The sequence below is a fragment of the Panulirus ornatus genome, chromosome 11 (assembly GCF_036320965.1).
Source record: "Panulirus ornatus isolate Po-2019 chromosome 11, ASM3632096v1, whole genome shotgun sequence".
Lineage (NCBI taxonomy): Eukaryota > Metazoa > Arthropoda > Malacostraca > Decapoda > Palinuridae > Panulirus > Panulirus ornatus.
The window spans coordinates 288,304-301,314 of NC_092234.1; the positions used below are offsets into that span (position 1 = coordinate 288,304).

The 13,011-nt window shown below is 38.6% G+C and overlaps 1 protein-coding gene across 2 annotated transcripts; it reads left to right on the forward strand.

Annotated features, from left to right (window-relative positions):
- The first annotated feature begins 891 nt into the window (after window positions 1–891).
- Window positions 892–12,789, forward strand: pen-2 (presenilin enhancer). Of its 2 annotated transcripts, none has more exons than XM_071666281.1 (3): window positions 892–1,194; window positions 5,443–5,547; window positions 12,369–12,789. In XM_071666281.1, the coding sequence occupies exons 1-3, from the start codon at window positions 1,134–1,136 to the stop codon at window positions 12,506–12,508; spliced, it is 306 nt and encodes a 101-aa protein (XP_071522382.1). In that variant the 5' UTR covers window positions 892–1,133; the 3' UTR covers window positions 12,509–12,789. The 2 variants fall into 2 exon arrangements, with proteins under 2 accessions (XP_071522382.1, XP_071522381.1); XM_071666280.1 differs by lacking the exon at window positions 892–1,194 and adding an exon at window positions 1,300–1,333.
- Window positions 12,790–13,011: the final 222 nt, after the last annotated feature.

Sequence of the window (13,011 nt, forward strand, 5' to 3'; positions counted from 1 at the left end):
CTCTTAGCACAATGGTAGTAAGAGTTTAAGACTGTTGAATTAGTGAACTTTGATATTTTGAAAAAAGAGATTGGAAAAGAGATTAATTCAATTTCTGAAGTAGCTGTCAGCCTTTCCACCCCTGAATGTCCTCATGTTGTGACAAAAAGCAAATAATTTTTCATTCCTTTCATTAATTTTGCTGATGAATGCATGTATGTAGGGTACTTTTTATCATATGTGTGTTTTTACAAAACATTTACACTAGATGATGTGTTCACTGAATGCATCACATCTATCTGATAAACATTCTTTTTAATATATCTGGTCTCTAGTTATTAAAGAAGTAACGTAATTCCTAGTGTTAAAGCCTCTTCTAGCAATAAGAGAAGTCCTTCATGGTGATATAACTCCAAAAACTCAAAACAGTTCTTGAATTACCCAATATCTTAAGATATGCTCAAAATGGTTTCCTCCAATCATGATCAATGAAAGTCTGATCTGATCTCAAATCTGCACAGAAATTGTATCTGGATTTTGAAAATTGTCATTCATGATGCTGAATGAACCTTTTGGGTGTAAATCCCTTCTTGTGCCTATGAAGATAATGCATATACTGGTAAAATGATCTTTAATGCGCTAAAGAAATTGTGCTCATATTCCTTTAGCCTTAATTCAGAGTTGTAGTCGAAACTCACTATAAATTTGGGTATAAATCAAGATTAAGCATAAGTTCTTATATATCTCACTTTCTGTATAATATCTCTGGTTGTAAGAGATATTTAGACATTTTTTGAAAATCACAAATTTTCTGGATTTTCATATTAATTTTTAATGTTGATGAAAAACTTTAATAATCTATTACGTATTGTGTCATGGAATGTAAAACTTTAAATCATGACTTGGCTAGTTACATCTATATACGTAACATTTCTTGAGATGAAAGTTATATTAGGTTAGAGTGGGTCAGAGGAAGTCAAGTTAGAGTTTGAAGATGAGAAAATAGAGAGATAAGATAAAAGGAAGAGTGAAAAGACTGGATACCAGGTGTACAGGGAACTATTGACCTGAGTCGCCATTATTAGTGTTGTGGTAAACTAGTTCAAGAGAAGATTCGTATTTACAACTCCATATTTTAAGATTAAAGTACAGATATGAATTTGGCAAAGCTGCCCAATGAGAGAAAGCTAACGCTTTGTCGGAAATACTATATGGGTTAGTGTCTACCGAATGTTTAGTACTCTCAATGTATATTGTTGATGGGGTAAGAGGGGTGTATTTATCAGACTTTAAGTTCAGCGTTACCTACTGAAGCGTCCTACACTTGATAAGATCATGGACTCCCTAATACTAGGTTGGTCTTGTCTACAGCCACGGAGCTCATCCCACATATTCTTAGAATAATGTAAGGTTCCAGCCAATGCATCCGCCAAGCTGGTCCAGAGATCGACCATCCTGTTGTTAAACCAGTGCTTCCCTACATCCAATCTGAGCCTGAATATTTCGATCTTGAAGACATTATTGCGAGCTCTAACCTGTTTGTCTTTCCTTAGAACATTGTCAGTTTCCCCCCAACCTGTCATCCATCTGTACACCTGTCATTTCCCCTGTGGCCTTCCTTCTTTTCAGTGAATGTAAATTCAGCCCAGCAAGTCTTTCTTCATAACTAATATCATTCTAGTCAAATTTCTCTGCTTCTTCTCTAATCCATCTATATCTACCTGATGGTAAGGCAACCATAACTGTGCAGCATAGACCAAATGAGGTGTAACCAATGCAAGATAAAGCTTTATTTTTTCATTAGGGTTTTATTACATCTCTAATGAATCCCAACACTGTATTTGTCTTGTTTTTAACTTTGATACTTATTAATACTCCCAAATCCCTCTCAGTCTGATTTCGCTATGAGTGTATCATATTGATAGTAGTTACCCACCTTCCCTACACTTAATGTCTTACATTTACTTACGTTGAAATCAATTTGCCATTCCCTCACCCACAGAGTTTATCCAAGTCCTTTTGTAACTTCCCTGCATCATTAGGCGAGTTTTAACGTAACCTATTTTCGTATCGTCCACTTATTGGTCACCACATCTTTTAACGGTGACTGTAGTGAGTGGTGAACAAATTATTTTAACTACCGAGGATGTGGACTTTCATCAGAAAGATAATAATAATGGCAAACTACAGAAGAGATAAGAACACTTTGTATTTTAATCCCTGTAAGAGGATTTTCTTGATAACTCACCATAATCGTTGTTAACTTTAAGGTGATCCCTTGTGGCACAGTCTTTCAAGGAAGATAACAGAGAGAGGTAATATCTCATCCTCTTCCATACTCTACAGTATTGTGATTCTGAGGTCAGAGTTGAAAATTGATCGCCCAGACATATAGTAATGTTATATATGATTTGTAATTATATTTGCAATGTTTTGCGGCATTTTGTGAATATATTTCCTGGTTTTGTTTACAGCTTTGGTTTTGGTGCAGTACACATGGCGGCTAGAGAATGAATGTGGATGGTTGTGGCCTTTGTTTGTTCTTGGCTCTACCTTGATCATGTGGGAAATGGTAATCAAGTATGAAAAGAAAAAAGTTTTCCCTTTAGATTGTTCTAGTCTTTCCCATTAATTTTCTCCTGTTCCTTACAGAATCCCATACACCCAGAACTGAAGGCCTCATTCTCAGAAAGTAAAGATGATTTTGAAGCATTATAGCTATTTGCATGGGAATAGGGTTGGTACCAAAGACTACCTTGACATTTTTTTTTCTGACTTTCTCCAGGTTTTGAGAAATATTAGCAAGGGACAGAACGCATCTGATTCTTTCAGCTTTACATTTTAAGGGTAATGAAACAAGTAAAAGTGAAGATAGTAAATATAATATCATGCATATATTAAATGTAGTTAACTGTTTACAGACAAATGAAAATAGATTCTAATTGACTAGAATTGAGTATTTTTTCTACATACCAACAGCAAACCTCATCTAAACTGTCTTAGCCTTATCTACATTTTTACATGAATTTTCACTTAAACTGGACTGGAGCAAGGTTGCTGATATACTGAATTACATTGCCAAGAATGATTTATTTTAATAAAAATATATTCAGATTAGGTTAGGCCTTCATTAGCAGAGCTGGGCAATTCCTGTATCTTTGTTCACCAAATGGTAAATCTTTCAAAGTACCAATGTTTTCACCATTACAAAGCAAGTTTGTTGATCATTATATATTTTATTATATTACTGTGTGCAAGAGCATAAAATTTACTGGAACGAGGTTTTGTGAAGAGCCCTGCTGAACCTCTGATGTTTGATACACCTACATAATATGTGGGAAAGGTTTAGCATGTACTTTAAAACAAAACATGCTTTTCTAGCCATATAAATGGGTTTTTATTGAGAATTTAAATCTTTAGATGCCCGTTGTGTACAGTCTACTCCAGCATAATTATTCTGCAGGATTGCATTGAGAAATCTGTGCGCCAGAATGTTGAGGTCTGGTTCCCACCCATTCAGTGTCGCCAGCTTGCAGATGGTATGCCACGCACTGAAACCTTGAAAAATGCTTATGCACACTAAAGTTATTACTGTTACAGGATAGTCCGCTTGTTCAGGAAATGTGCATTTGGAATGTTGCTAGGCCATTAGATCAGCTATTATTTTCCTTTCTGTAAGTATCAAAGTTTTGGGCCATATTTACATTTTCTCAGATATGCTTTCAGTAGATATGTTTTTTGATGTATTTCTTTATTTAAGACTTGGAGAAAATATGAATTAGCTTACAATGTTTGACCAAACCCACTTGTGTGGTTGGCTATGAAGAACAGAAAAATTTTGGTTTAGTGATATTGTAACAGTGTAAACTTTGGAAAAAATATTCAAGGGAGGGCTTTGATGCAGGAAAGAAGTGGGTTCAGAGGTGCAGTTCATTGGATTGGAAACATAAAAATAAAAGAAGTTTTGACAGAAAATGGGAGTAATTCATAATTTTTCCTTTGCAGCAAAGATAACGCTGGGGAGTTAATACATTTGTTTTGGATTGGTAGTGCTGCAGTATATTATAGTGAATGATTATTATCACTAGTGGATGACCAGATTTCTGATCTTTTAATATTAGTTGCATAATAATTGGGAAGGCTGTGAAGTACACAGAAAACACTGCTCGAGCTGCCCTCTGCTAGTGTTTTGTTAAGGTTGAGGCACTAAAAGCTAAAAAACCACAACTGGAGTTCACCAGTTATGGAGACTTATAGCATGGGCACCCCCTTTAAGGGAGTTTCTGAAGGGAACAGGCATTAGAAATATAAATGGAAAAATTAGGTAGATGAAATACACGGAAGAAGGGGGAAGGTTATGGATATATTATAGAAGCCTAAAGGAGAAAAGATAGGAAAGTGTGGAAAGTTGTAAGGAACAGGGGAAAAAATGGGTCTTTCAAGAAAATTTTGATTGTGAAAAAGTGCAAACTTTGAAAAAAATAGTGATGAAAGCTATGAAAACTGGGAAAATGTGGGATTTAGACAGGAAAAAGTTAGTCCTTCACCCCTAAGTGACTTATTGCAGAATTTGTGGTCATTATTGTGGTGATTTCTGTTCAGGGATACTGTTCCAATTCACTTAAAATGTTATGCAGATTTTTTTTTTTTTTTTTTTTTTTTTTTTTTTATACTTTGTCGCTGTCTCCCGCGTTTGCGAGGTAGCGCGAGGAAACAGACGAAAGAAATGGCCCAACCCCCATACACACGTACATACACACGTCCACACACGCAAATATACATACCTACACAGCTTTCCATGGTTTACCCCAGACGCTTCACATGCCTTGATTCAATCCACTGACAGCACGTCAACCCCTGTATACCACATCGCTCCAATTCACTCTATTCCTTGCCCTCCTTTCACCCTCCTGCATGTTCAGGCCCCGATCACACAAAATCTTTTTCACTCCATCTTTCCACCTCCAATTTGGTCTCCCTCTTCTCCTCGTTCCCTCCACCTCCGACACATATATCCTCTTGGTCAATCTTTCCTCACTCATTCTCTCCATGTGCCCAAACCATTTCAAAACACCCTCTTCTGCTCTCTCAACCACGCTCTTTTTATTTCCACACATCTCTCTTACCCTTACGTTACTTACTCGATCAAACCACCTCACACCACACATTGTCCTCAAACATCTCATTTCCAGCACATCCATCCTCCTGCGCACAACTCTATCCATAGCCCACGCCTCGCAACCATACAACATTGTTGGAACCACTATTCCTTCAAACATACCCATTTTTGCTTTCCGAGATAATGTTCTCGACTTCCACACATTTTTCAAGGCTCCCAAAATTTTCGCCCCCTCCCCCACCCTATGATCCACTTCCGCTTCCATGCAGATGTATCTTCTGAAATTTAATTTCTATTGATTTTGCTGTAGCTACTATAAATATTACATGATATTTTCTCCTCAGCTGGATTTGCTTTCCTGCCATTTATGTGGGCGATAAATGCCATCTGGTTCTTGAATGAAGCTTTCTGGGCTCCCACTTATCCTGAGCAGAAGCATATCCGCAGATGTAAGTATTGGTGTCAATAAATAGTAGTTGGTAAGCAGCCACTGACAAGAGAGGGTTTTACTGGTACTACCCGCTTGGGTATTAGGAGGGTTAATGACAGCTGTGTATTAAGTCAGCACTTCACTGGTTGTCAAGATGCACTCCTTTGACCTAGGTAGCTGTCTTTTCTTTATGGCATTTTGTCCACAAACATACAGTCTCTCCTTATCACACGTAACACTTGACAACACTTAACTCTCACAACTCATGCTTTGTAATTCTAGATTTTCCTGTGATGAATGATATGCACTAGCCCAAACTCTGCCTTTTGGCAAATTGTTAGAAGCAATAGATATAAGTAGTAGGTAGGAACATTAGACAGTAGCATTAATTGGAAACATTTGGTAGAAGTAGTAGATGGGAGCATTAGGTAGTAGTCAAGAGGTTAGAATAATAGGCAGAAATATTAGGAAGACATATTAGCTATCCCTGGGGATAGGGGAGAAAGAATACTTCCCACGTATTCCCTGCGTGTCGTAGAAGGCGACTAAAAGGGGAGGGAGCGGGTGGCTGGAAATCCTCCCCTCTCGTTTTTTTTTAATTTTCCAAAAGAAGGAACAGAGAAGGGGGCCAGGTGAGGATTTTCCCTCTAAGGCCTAGTCCTCTGTTCTTAACGCTACCTCGCAAATGCGGGAAATGGCGAATCGTATGAAAAAAAAAAAAAATTAGCTAGAAGTAATTTGTTAGAACATTAAGTAGGAGCCTCAGAAAACACTGTGCTAGAATTACCCTGTGCCAGTGGCCTGTTACGGGTGAGGCACTAAAGGCTGAGAAGCGGCACTAGAGTTCACCACTTGTTGAGACTTGTGGCCACTTCCTTTTGGGTGTTCCTGAAGGGTACTGTAGCCACCTCCATGAGGGAGTTCCTGAGGAGAATGGACAACAGAAGTATAAATAGGTGTTAAGGATGACTATCTTTATGAATACCCTTGGTATGATGACAGGAGCATGTAATCAGTTTTCACAGAGACTGGACTTGGGAAAACTAACAAGAAGATCGGTTAATAGCTAGATAGTAAACAGGAAAACTAGCATAATGATTGGTAAATAGGTTGATGGTAAACACAGTCTTGCAGTTTATTTGCAGGCTTGTGTAAAATTTGTACTTAATAAAAGGAAAAGGTTGTTAGAGCCAGGAAAAGGTTGCTAGAGCCAAATTATTTGGAATTACATCCTTTCAGAGAAAAAAAAAGACATATAAGGTAGTGAAATCAACCCTAAATACATCTTCAAAACTTGACTCACTGTCAGATGTAATGCTGGTTCACTTTCTCTCTTCTGTAAGTATTATTTTGGTTTTTGCTCCCGAGAGCTGGCTGCTTGCGTGCCCCCACCACTAGCTAGACCACACAATACTCCGGAAGGTGCTGTGTCACATGACTACTGTGTGTCCATCAGCAATTCAAGGGTGGGCTGTTTTGATAAGTGCCTCTTTCTGTCCATGTTGAAGCCTTAGAACTCTACCTTCTTATGCCTTTTCCAATAACTATGACCTGGCACATTTCTAAAGACAGGTTTTTCACTTTTACCAACATGTGTAAATAATTCCCTTGTCTTATCTTTTTTCCATACATAATTCTCTTTACACATTTCAATTAAGGCCCAGCCTTGATGTGGACTTTTGTCCTTGACTGGAGCTTTAAAAAAAGAAAATCACCCCTTTCAGTCCTACACATGTACCATGCACTCTTGGGACCTGAGTCCTCCACATGTTGGAGATACGGCCAACATTTTCCGCTTCATTTTAAATCTCCTAAAGCAGTCATGAGTTTCATACAGATACCGTATTTCAATTTCAGTGATAATTTATCTTTAGAAATTTCACAGTAGTCAGTTATCCTACAAATGCCATGGATGGTGGAAGGTTGCTTAATGGACCATACACCAGGTAGCTACTAGAGTGATAGCTATGCATTTGACAATAAAAAACAAACAGGCAATGCCAGGTGAAGAAATACATTGCAGTTTTAATGGAAAGAAGTGAATTTTTAGGAATATGATGATTACTGATATTTTATTTGGCAGAAACAGGCTTACAACCAGGGTCACATACCAGAGGCCATGGTAAGAAACTTTTTAGAAAAGATGTAAAGTACTTTTACTATCAGATTAATGGGTGAATGAATAAGCAAAGTATTGAAATTTTGATTGCTGACAGTATAAATAAGTTTATAAAGTTGTATGGAAGTGGAGAAAGTTCACAAGATTAGAACTTAAAGCTCATGAGGTTGGGATCTTCAGGTGTAGAACTCCCCTCCTGCCCTGTACAAATAGATGAGTACAGAAGGGGAAGTAGGACCGATAACTGGTCAACAACTAATTTTCATCACTCTTCAAAGGAAGTGAAATAACATCTCATCATCCACTGATAGTTCTCTCTGGTCTTTAGCTAAGGGCATCTCTAACAACTTCTGTCACTCTACCTTTCCCTTACTTTTCCATTCTGAGGGTACTATAGCTGTCTCTTCCTTTGACAGAGCAGCTCCCTTTGGTTCCTGTTTCTCCTTTAACTCCACCTTGGATGACGCTCCTCTTACCAATCCTATGACTCTTCCTGTAATCTCTTCAGAATGTCCGGAAAGCACTTCTATCTCTGGAGACAAGCAAAGCTTATGGTCCTGATGGCATCCATCCCACTGTACTAAAGAGTTTGCCTCAAAACTTGCACCTGTGCATGCTTGTCTGTTATGTTTCTGTTTAAAAACAAAACTTTCCCTTCTCCTTGGAAACATGCTTTGATACATCCCATCCCTAAGAAGGGTGACCATTCTGACCCCTCTAACTATTGTCATATTGCTTTGACATGTCCAAAGTCTTTGAATCCATCTTCAACTCTCATATCCTTAAACACTTCAAAAATCAGTCTTCTGTCTGATCACTAGTATGGCTTCTGTAAGGCAAGATCCACAGGTGATATTCTTTACTAATGTCAGGTCATTATCCCTGAAAGATTTTGGGGAGTCATACGTAGTTGTCCTCGACATATTTAAGGCTTTTGACGGTGTGGCACTGGGGGTCTCATCTCTAAGCTCCTGTCTTTTGGCTTCCCTTCCTCACTTTGTTCCTTCATATCTAGCTTCCTCTCCAGCCAATGTATTTGTGGTTGTTAATGGATCAGCCAACCCCATTTTCCCCATTAACAACAGTGTCTCTCAAGGTTATATCTGGTCCCCTGCAATTTTATTCGTTTTTCATCGATTTCCTCTCCTCTACAAACAACTCAGCAATACATTCATCCTCATCCTTCAGTTCTGCTCCCTCTTTTCTCACTCAATCTGCATCTCATCTTCACACAGCTTTCTCAGTAAACTCAGACTTGGTTGAACTGTTTATCTCATGGGTAGACAAAACCTTGTTTAATCTAATGCCTCCAAGACCCAATTTCTACCCATCTTTCTATTGAAAACTCCTTATAACTCTTGTCTCTCCTTTGATGGTTCTGTAATTCCACCTCTTTGAGTCAATGAACGTACTTGGTATTACTGTAACATCCTTTCTTTCTTGGAAACCCCGCATTCTGGGAATGGCTAAGTCTGCCTCTAAGAAACTGGGTGTCCCATAAGCTTCTCTTCTGAACAGTTGCTCTGTTTATACAAAGGATTGATTCATCCTTGTATGGAGTACTGCTCTCACATTTGGGTTGGTTCTAGCTCTGTATCCTTACTTGACAGAGTTGAGTTGAAAGCTGTCTGACTTATAAACTGTTGCAGGGTAACTTCCAGACTTGACCCCCTTGCCGTATGCCGCATTGGTGTTCACTTTCCCTTTCTATAGGTATTACTTTGGTTTTTGCTCTTGAGAGCTGGCTGCATGTGTGCCCCCACTACAAGCTAGAACAAGCAATACTCGACAAGCTGCTACATCACATGATTATTGTGTGGCCATTGGCAACTCAAGGGTGGGCCATTTTGATACCTGCTTCTTTCCTTACATGTTGAAGCTTTGGAACTCTCTAATTTCTCTTGTCTTTTCCAATAACTATGACCTAGCACACTTCAAAAGACAGGTCTTTTATTTCCTCTAAGTTTTGTAAATACTTTCCCTTGTCTTTTCTTTTTCTGTTTTGTGATTCTCTCTATATTTCAATTAAAGCCAGGCCTTGATGTGGACTTTTGTCTGTGGCTGGAGTCTTCATCTTAAAAAAAAAATTGCTTGTTTTGTACTTTAGATCTGAATGCTGTTTTTGAAAATGCACTCTGTTTTCTTGTATCACATCTACTTTTCTCCTAAGAACAAGCACTAGATTGTCTACCCTAGCCTAGACTCTGCAGTATAATCAGTGCCATACAACAATGACAACCTTCCCATTACACTACCACTGGAGGATGGCATCTGAAGTTGTTACGATGAAGAAGAGCATGGTGAGGAAGCTGCTGCTGTATGGGAAGAAATGGGAACAGATGCAGAGTTTGTACTTGACAATGAATCAAAGAAATGTTCTCAAGGAGAGTTAGATGATTTGGTCTGAAATTTGGCACTGCTGAAAGATAAAGCTGAACTTTTGGCATCTCGTCTAAGAGAAAAACGTCTGTTCAAGAAGGACGCTCGCATAACTTAATTTAGGAAAAGGAGTCTGACTCTAACTTTTCATCTTTCTTTAGATGGGCTGCTCTGTTTTTGTTGTAACATCGATGCATTATTCCACTGCCATCCCAAGAGCATGATCCCTCTCAATGGTGCTTGTTCATGGACTCATTTAAGAGAAGTCTAAAAGCAGTGCTGCTCCACATTGGAAAAAAAGAAACTTTCTGTTCCTGTAGGGCATTCACTGCACATGAAAGTGTGTTATGAGAACATGCAGGCCCTCCTAGCTATCATAGAATACAAAAATTACAACTGGAAAATATGTGGGGACTTGAAAGTGATCGGCTTGGTGATGGGAATGTAGTCAGTATTCATGAAATACTGCTTTTTTTTCTTTTTTTCTTTTTTTTTGCTGCTGGGATAGTTGAGTAATTTCCAGGCATTATATGGAGTCAGATTGGCCTCAACAAAAAGTATATGAGCCAGGAATTTCAGGTGCCCAGGATAAGCCTCTGGTTCACCCATAAAATGTTCTTCCCCCACTCCACATGAAGCTTGGTCTCATGGAGCAGTTTGTGAAAACACTAGCTGAGGGAAACATAAAAGGATTCGAGTATGTGGTGGAAAACTTTTGAAGATCACCAAGTCCAAGTTGAAAGAAGGCATCTTCGTTGGTCTGCAGATGAAGGAACTCTTGAAAGACCACAATTTCAGCACGTATCTTGATGACTTGGAGCTGACGACCTGGAGCCCTTTTGGTTGACTGTGTGAAAATTTCTTGGGAAACGTAAGATCTCTGGATTTTGAAGGCTGCGTGAAAAGATTTCTGAAATCTTATGCTGGTCTGGGATGTAGGATGTCGCTCAAGGTGAATTTCCTCCATTCACATCTGGATGTTCTTGTGGAGCACATAGGAGCAGTGTCTGATGAACAGGGAGAGCACTTCTATCAGTACATCAGTGCGATGGAGCATCAATACCAGGGTTTCTGGAATGAAGGAATGCTTGTGGATTACTGCTGGATGTTATATAGGGATGAACCCGAGTCCAAAGCTCAGCACTTTTAGCTTGTGAAGAGTGACATAGAAGGTTAAAAGCTCAATGTTTTTAGCTTGTCCTTCTGGATAGTATTTCTCTGTATACTTGCTGCTTGAGAATACTGAATTTCTGCAATACAAGTTTGAACTGGTACAAATTTTATTATTTCCTTTCACCCATGCATCATGCAGCAGCACTTGAACTGAAAAAGTATGTATCTGTAGAAAGAAAATGAGAGGTCTTGTACTGAAATGGACTAAAATTTTGTAATCTCCATTAGAAATAGGTCTTGAAAAGTAACATTGCATCCTTGATGAGAAAAAAAAGTCCAGTTTTGTTAACCTTTTTTTTCTTTTTTTTTTTTTTTTTTTGCCGCTGTCTCCCGCGTTTGCGAGGTAGCGCAAGGAAACAGACGAAAGAAATGGCCCAACCCACCCCCATACACATGTATATACATACGTCCACACACGCAAAATATACATACCTACACAGCTTTCCATGGTTTACCCCAGACGCTTCACATGCCCCGATTCAATCCACTGACAGCATGTCAACCCCGGTATACCACATCGCTCCAATTCACTCTATTCCTTGCCCTCCTTTCACCCTCCTGCATGTTCAGGCCCCGATCACACAAAATCTTTTTCACTCCATCTTTCCACCTCCAATTTGGTCTCCCTCTTCTCCTCGTTCCCTCCACCTCCAACACATATATCCTCTTGGTCAATCTTTCCTCACTCATTCTCTCCATGTGCCCAAACCATTTCAAAACACCCTCTTCTGCTCTCTCAACCACGCTCATTTTATTTCCACACCTCTCTCTTACCCTTATGTTACTTACTCGATCAAACCACCTCACACCACACATTGTCCTCAAACATCTCATTTCCAGCACATCCATCCTCCTGCGCACAACTCTATCCATAACCCACGCCTCGCAACCATACAACATTGTTGGAACCACTATTCCTTCAAACATACTGTGTAATGATAATCAAGAGAATAAATTGTGAACCATCTGGTTATGAAATTAACTATGGGGTCAAAGTTATTGTGTATTAGGATTTGCATGATAAGAATTTGAAAAACTGTTTATACTGCTGTACCTCTGTACTTTTTATTTTGTTTCCTTATAACCTCCTTTTAAGTGAAGCTTCTTGTTTGTGAGGAGGTGCAGTTGCATCTGCTTACCAAGAATTAATCAATTCACTGTTTTGACAGATGTCATCATATCAGCAGTAGGAGCACTGATGTGGCTGGTTGGGCTAATCTCATGGGTTGTAGTGTTCCAACACAACCGTAGTGCCTGGGGAGCCACTGCTGACTACATGTCCTTCATTATTCCTAAAGGAGTTCCATAGTAAAGAAGTCTTGTTTCCACCAGAAATGTGTCAATGGTTGATTATAATTCTTCCTGTAAATTAAAGGTGCTTGCTGTGTCTGTTTCTCATTTAGTGTCAAGGAGGTATGCAGCATTTGTAGTTTAACATGATGACATTTTTTATTTTAAGTATTACATTTTTCACTTTAGTTATAGTTGCAGGGACAGTTTTTTTTTTGTAAGTTTTATATAGAGAAGTTTAGTCCATTAGCTTTATTTGTACTTAATAAGGTGTAAATACAATAAACTATTCACTAAGAAGACTGGAATATGATTAACATGTACAGAAATATTATTTTCATGTTGCCTCTGCATTCATCCAACCAAATGTTTAACTAGGAAGTAAACCTGTGGATAGATTTTCTGATTTGATTGTCACTGCATATTATTTTGAGGACCAACTTATATCTAGAAATGTACCATCTTATAAGTATACAAATTTTACTTTATTCTGTTATCTCTGACTCCTTTTCTAATTACACA

Excerpts from the sequence above, each read along its gene's own strand:
- pen-2 (XM_071666281.1), top strand. The coding sequence starts at position 1,134 with ATGAATTTGGCAAAGCTGCCCAATGAGAGAAAGCTAACGCTTTGTCGG. Across the intron at positions 1,195-5,442 it reads TTGTCGGAAATACTATATGG|CTGGATTTGCTTTCCTGCCA; the intron begins GTTAGTGTCTAC and ends TTTTCTCCTCAG. Across the intron at positions 5,548-12,368 it reads GCAGAAGCATATCCGCAGAT|ATGTCATCATATCAGCAGTA; the intron begins GTAAGTATTGGT and ends CTGTTTTGACAG.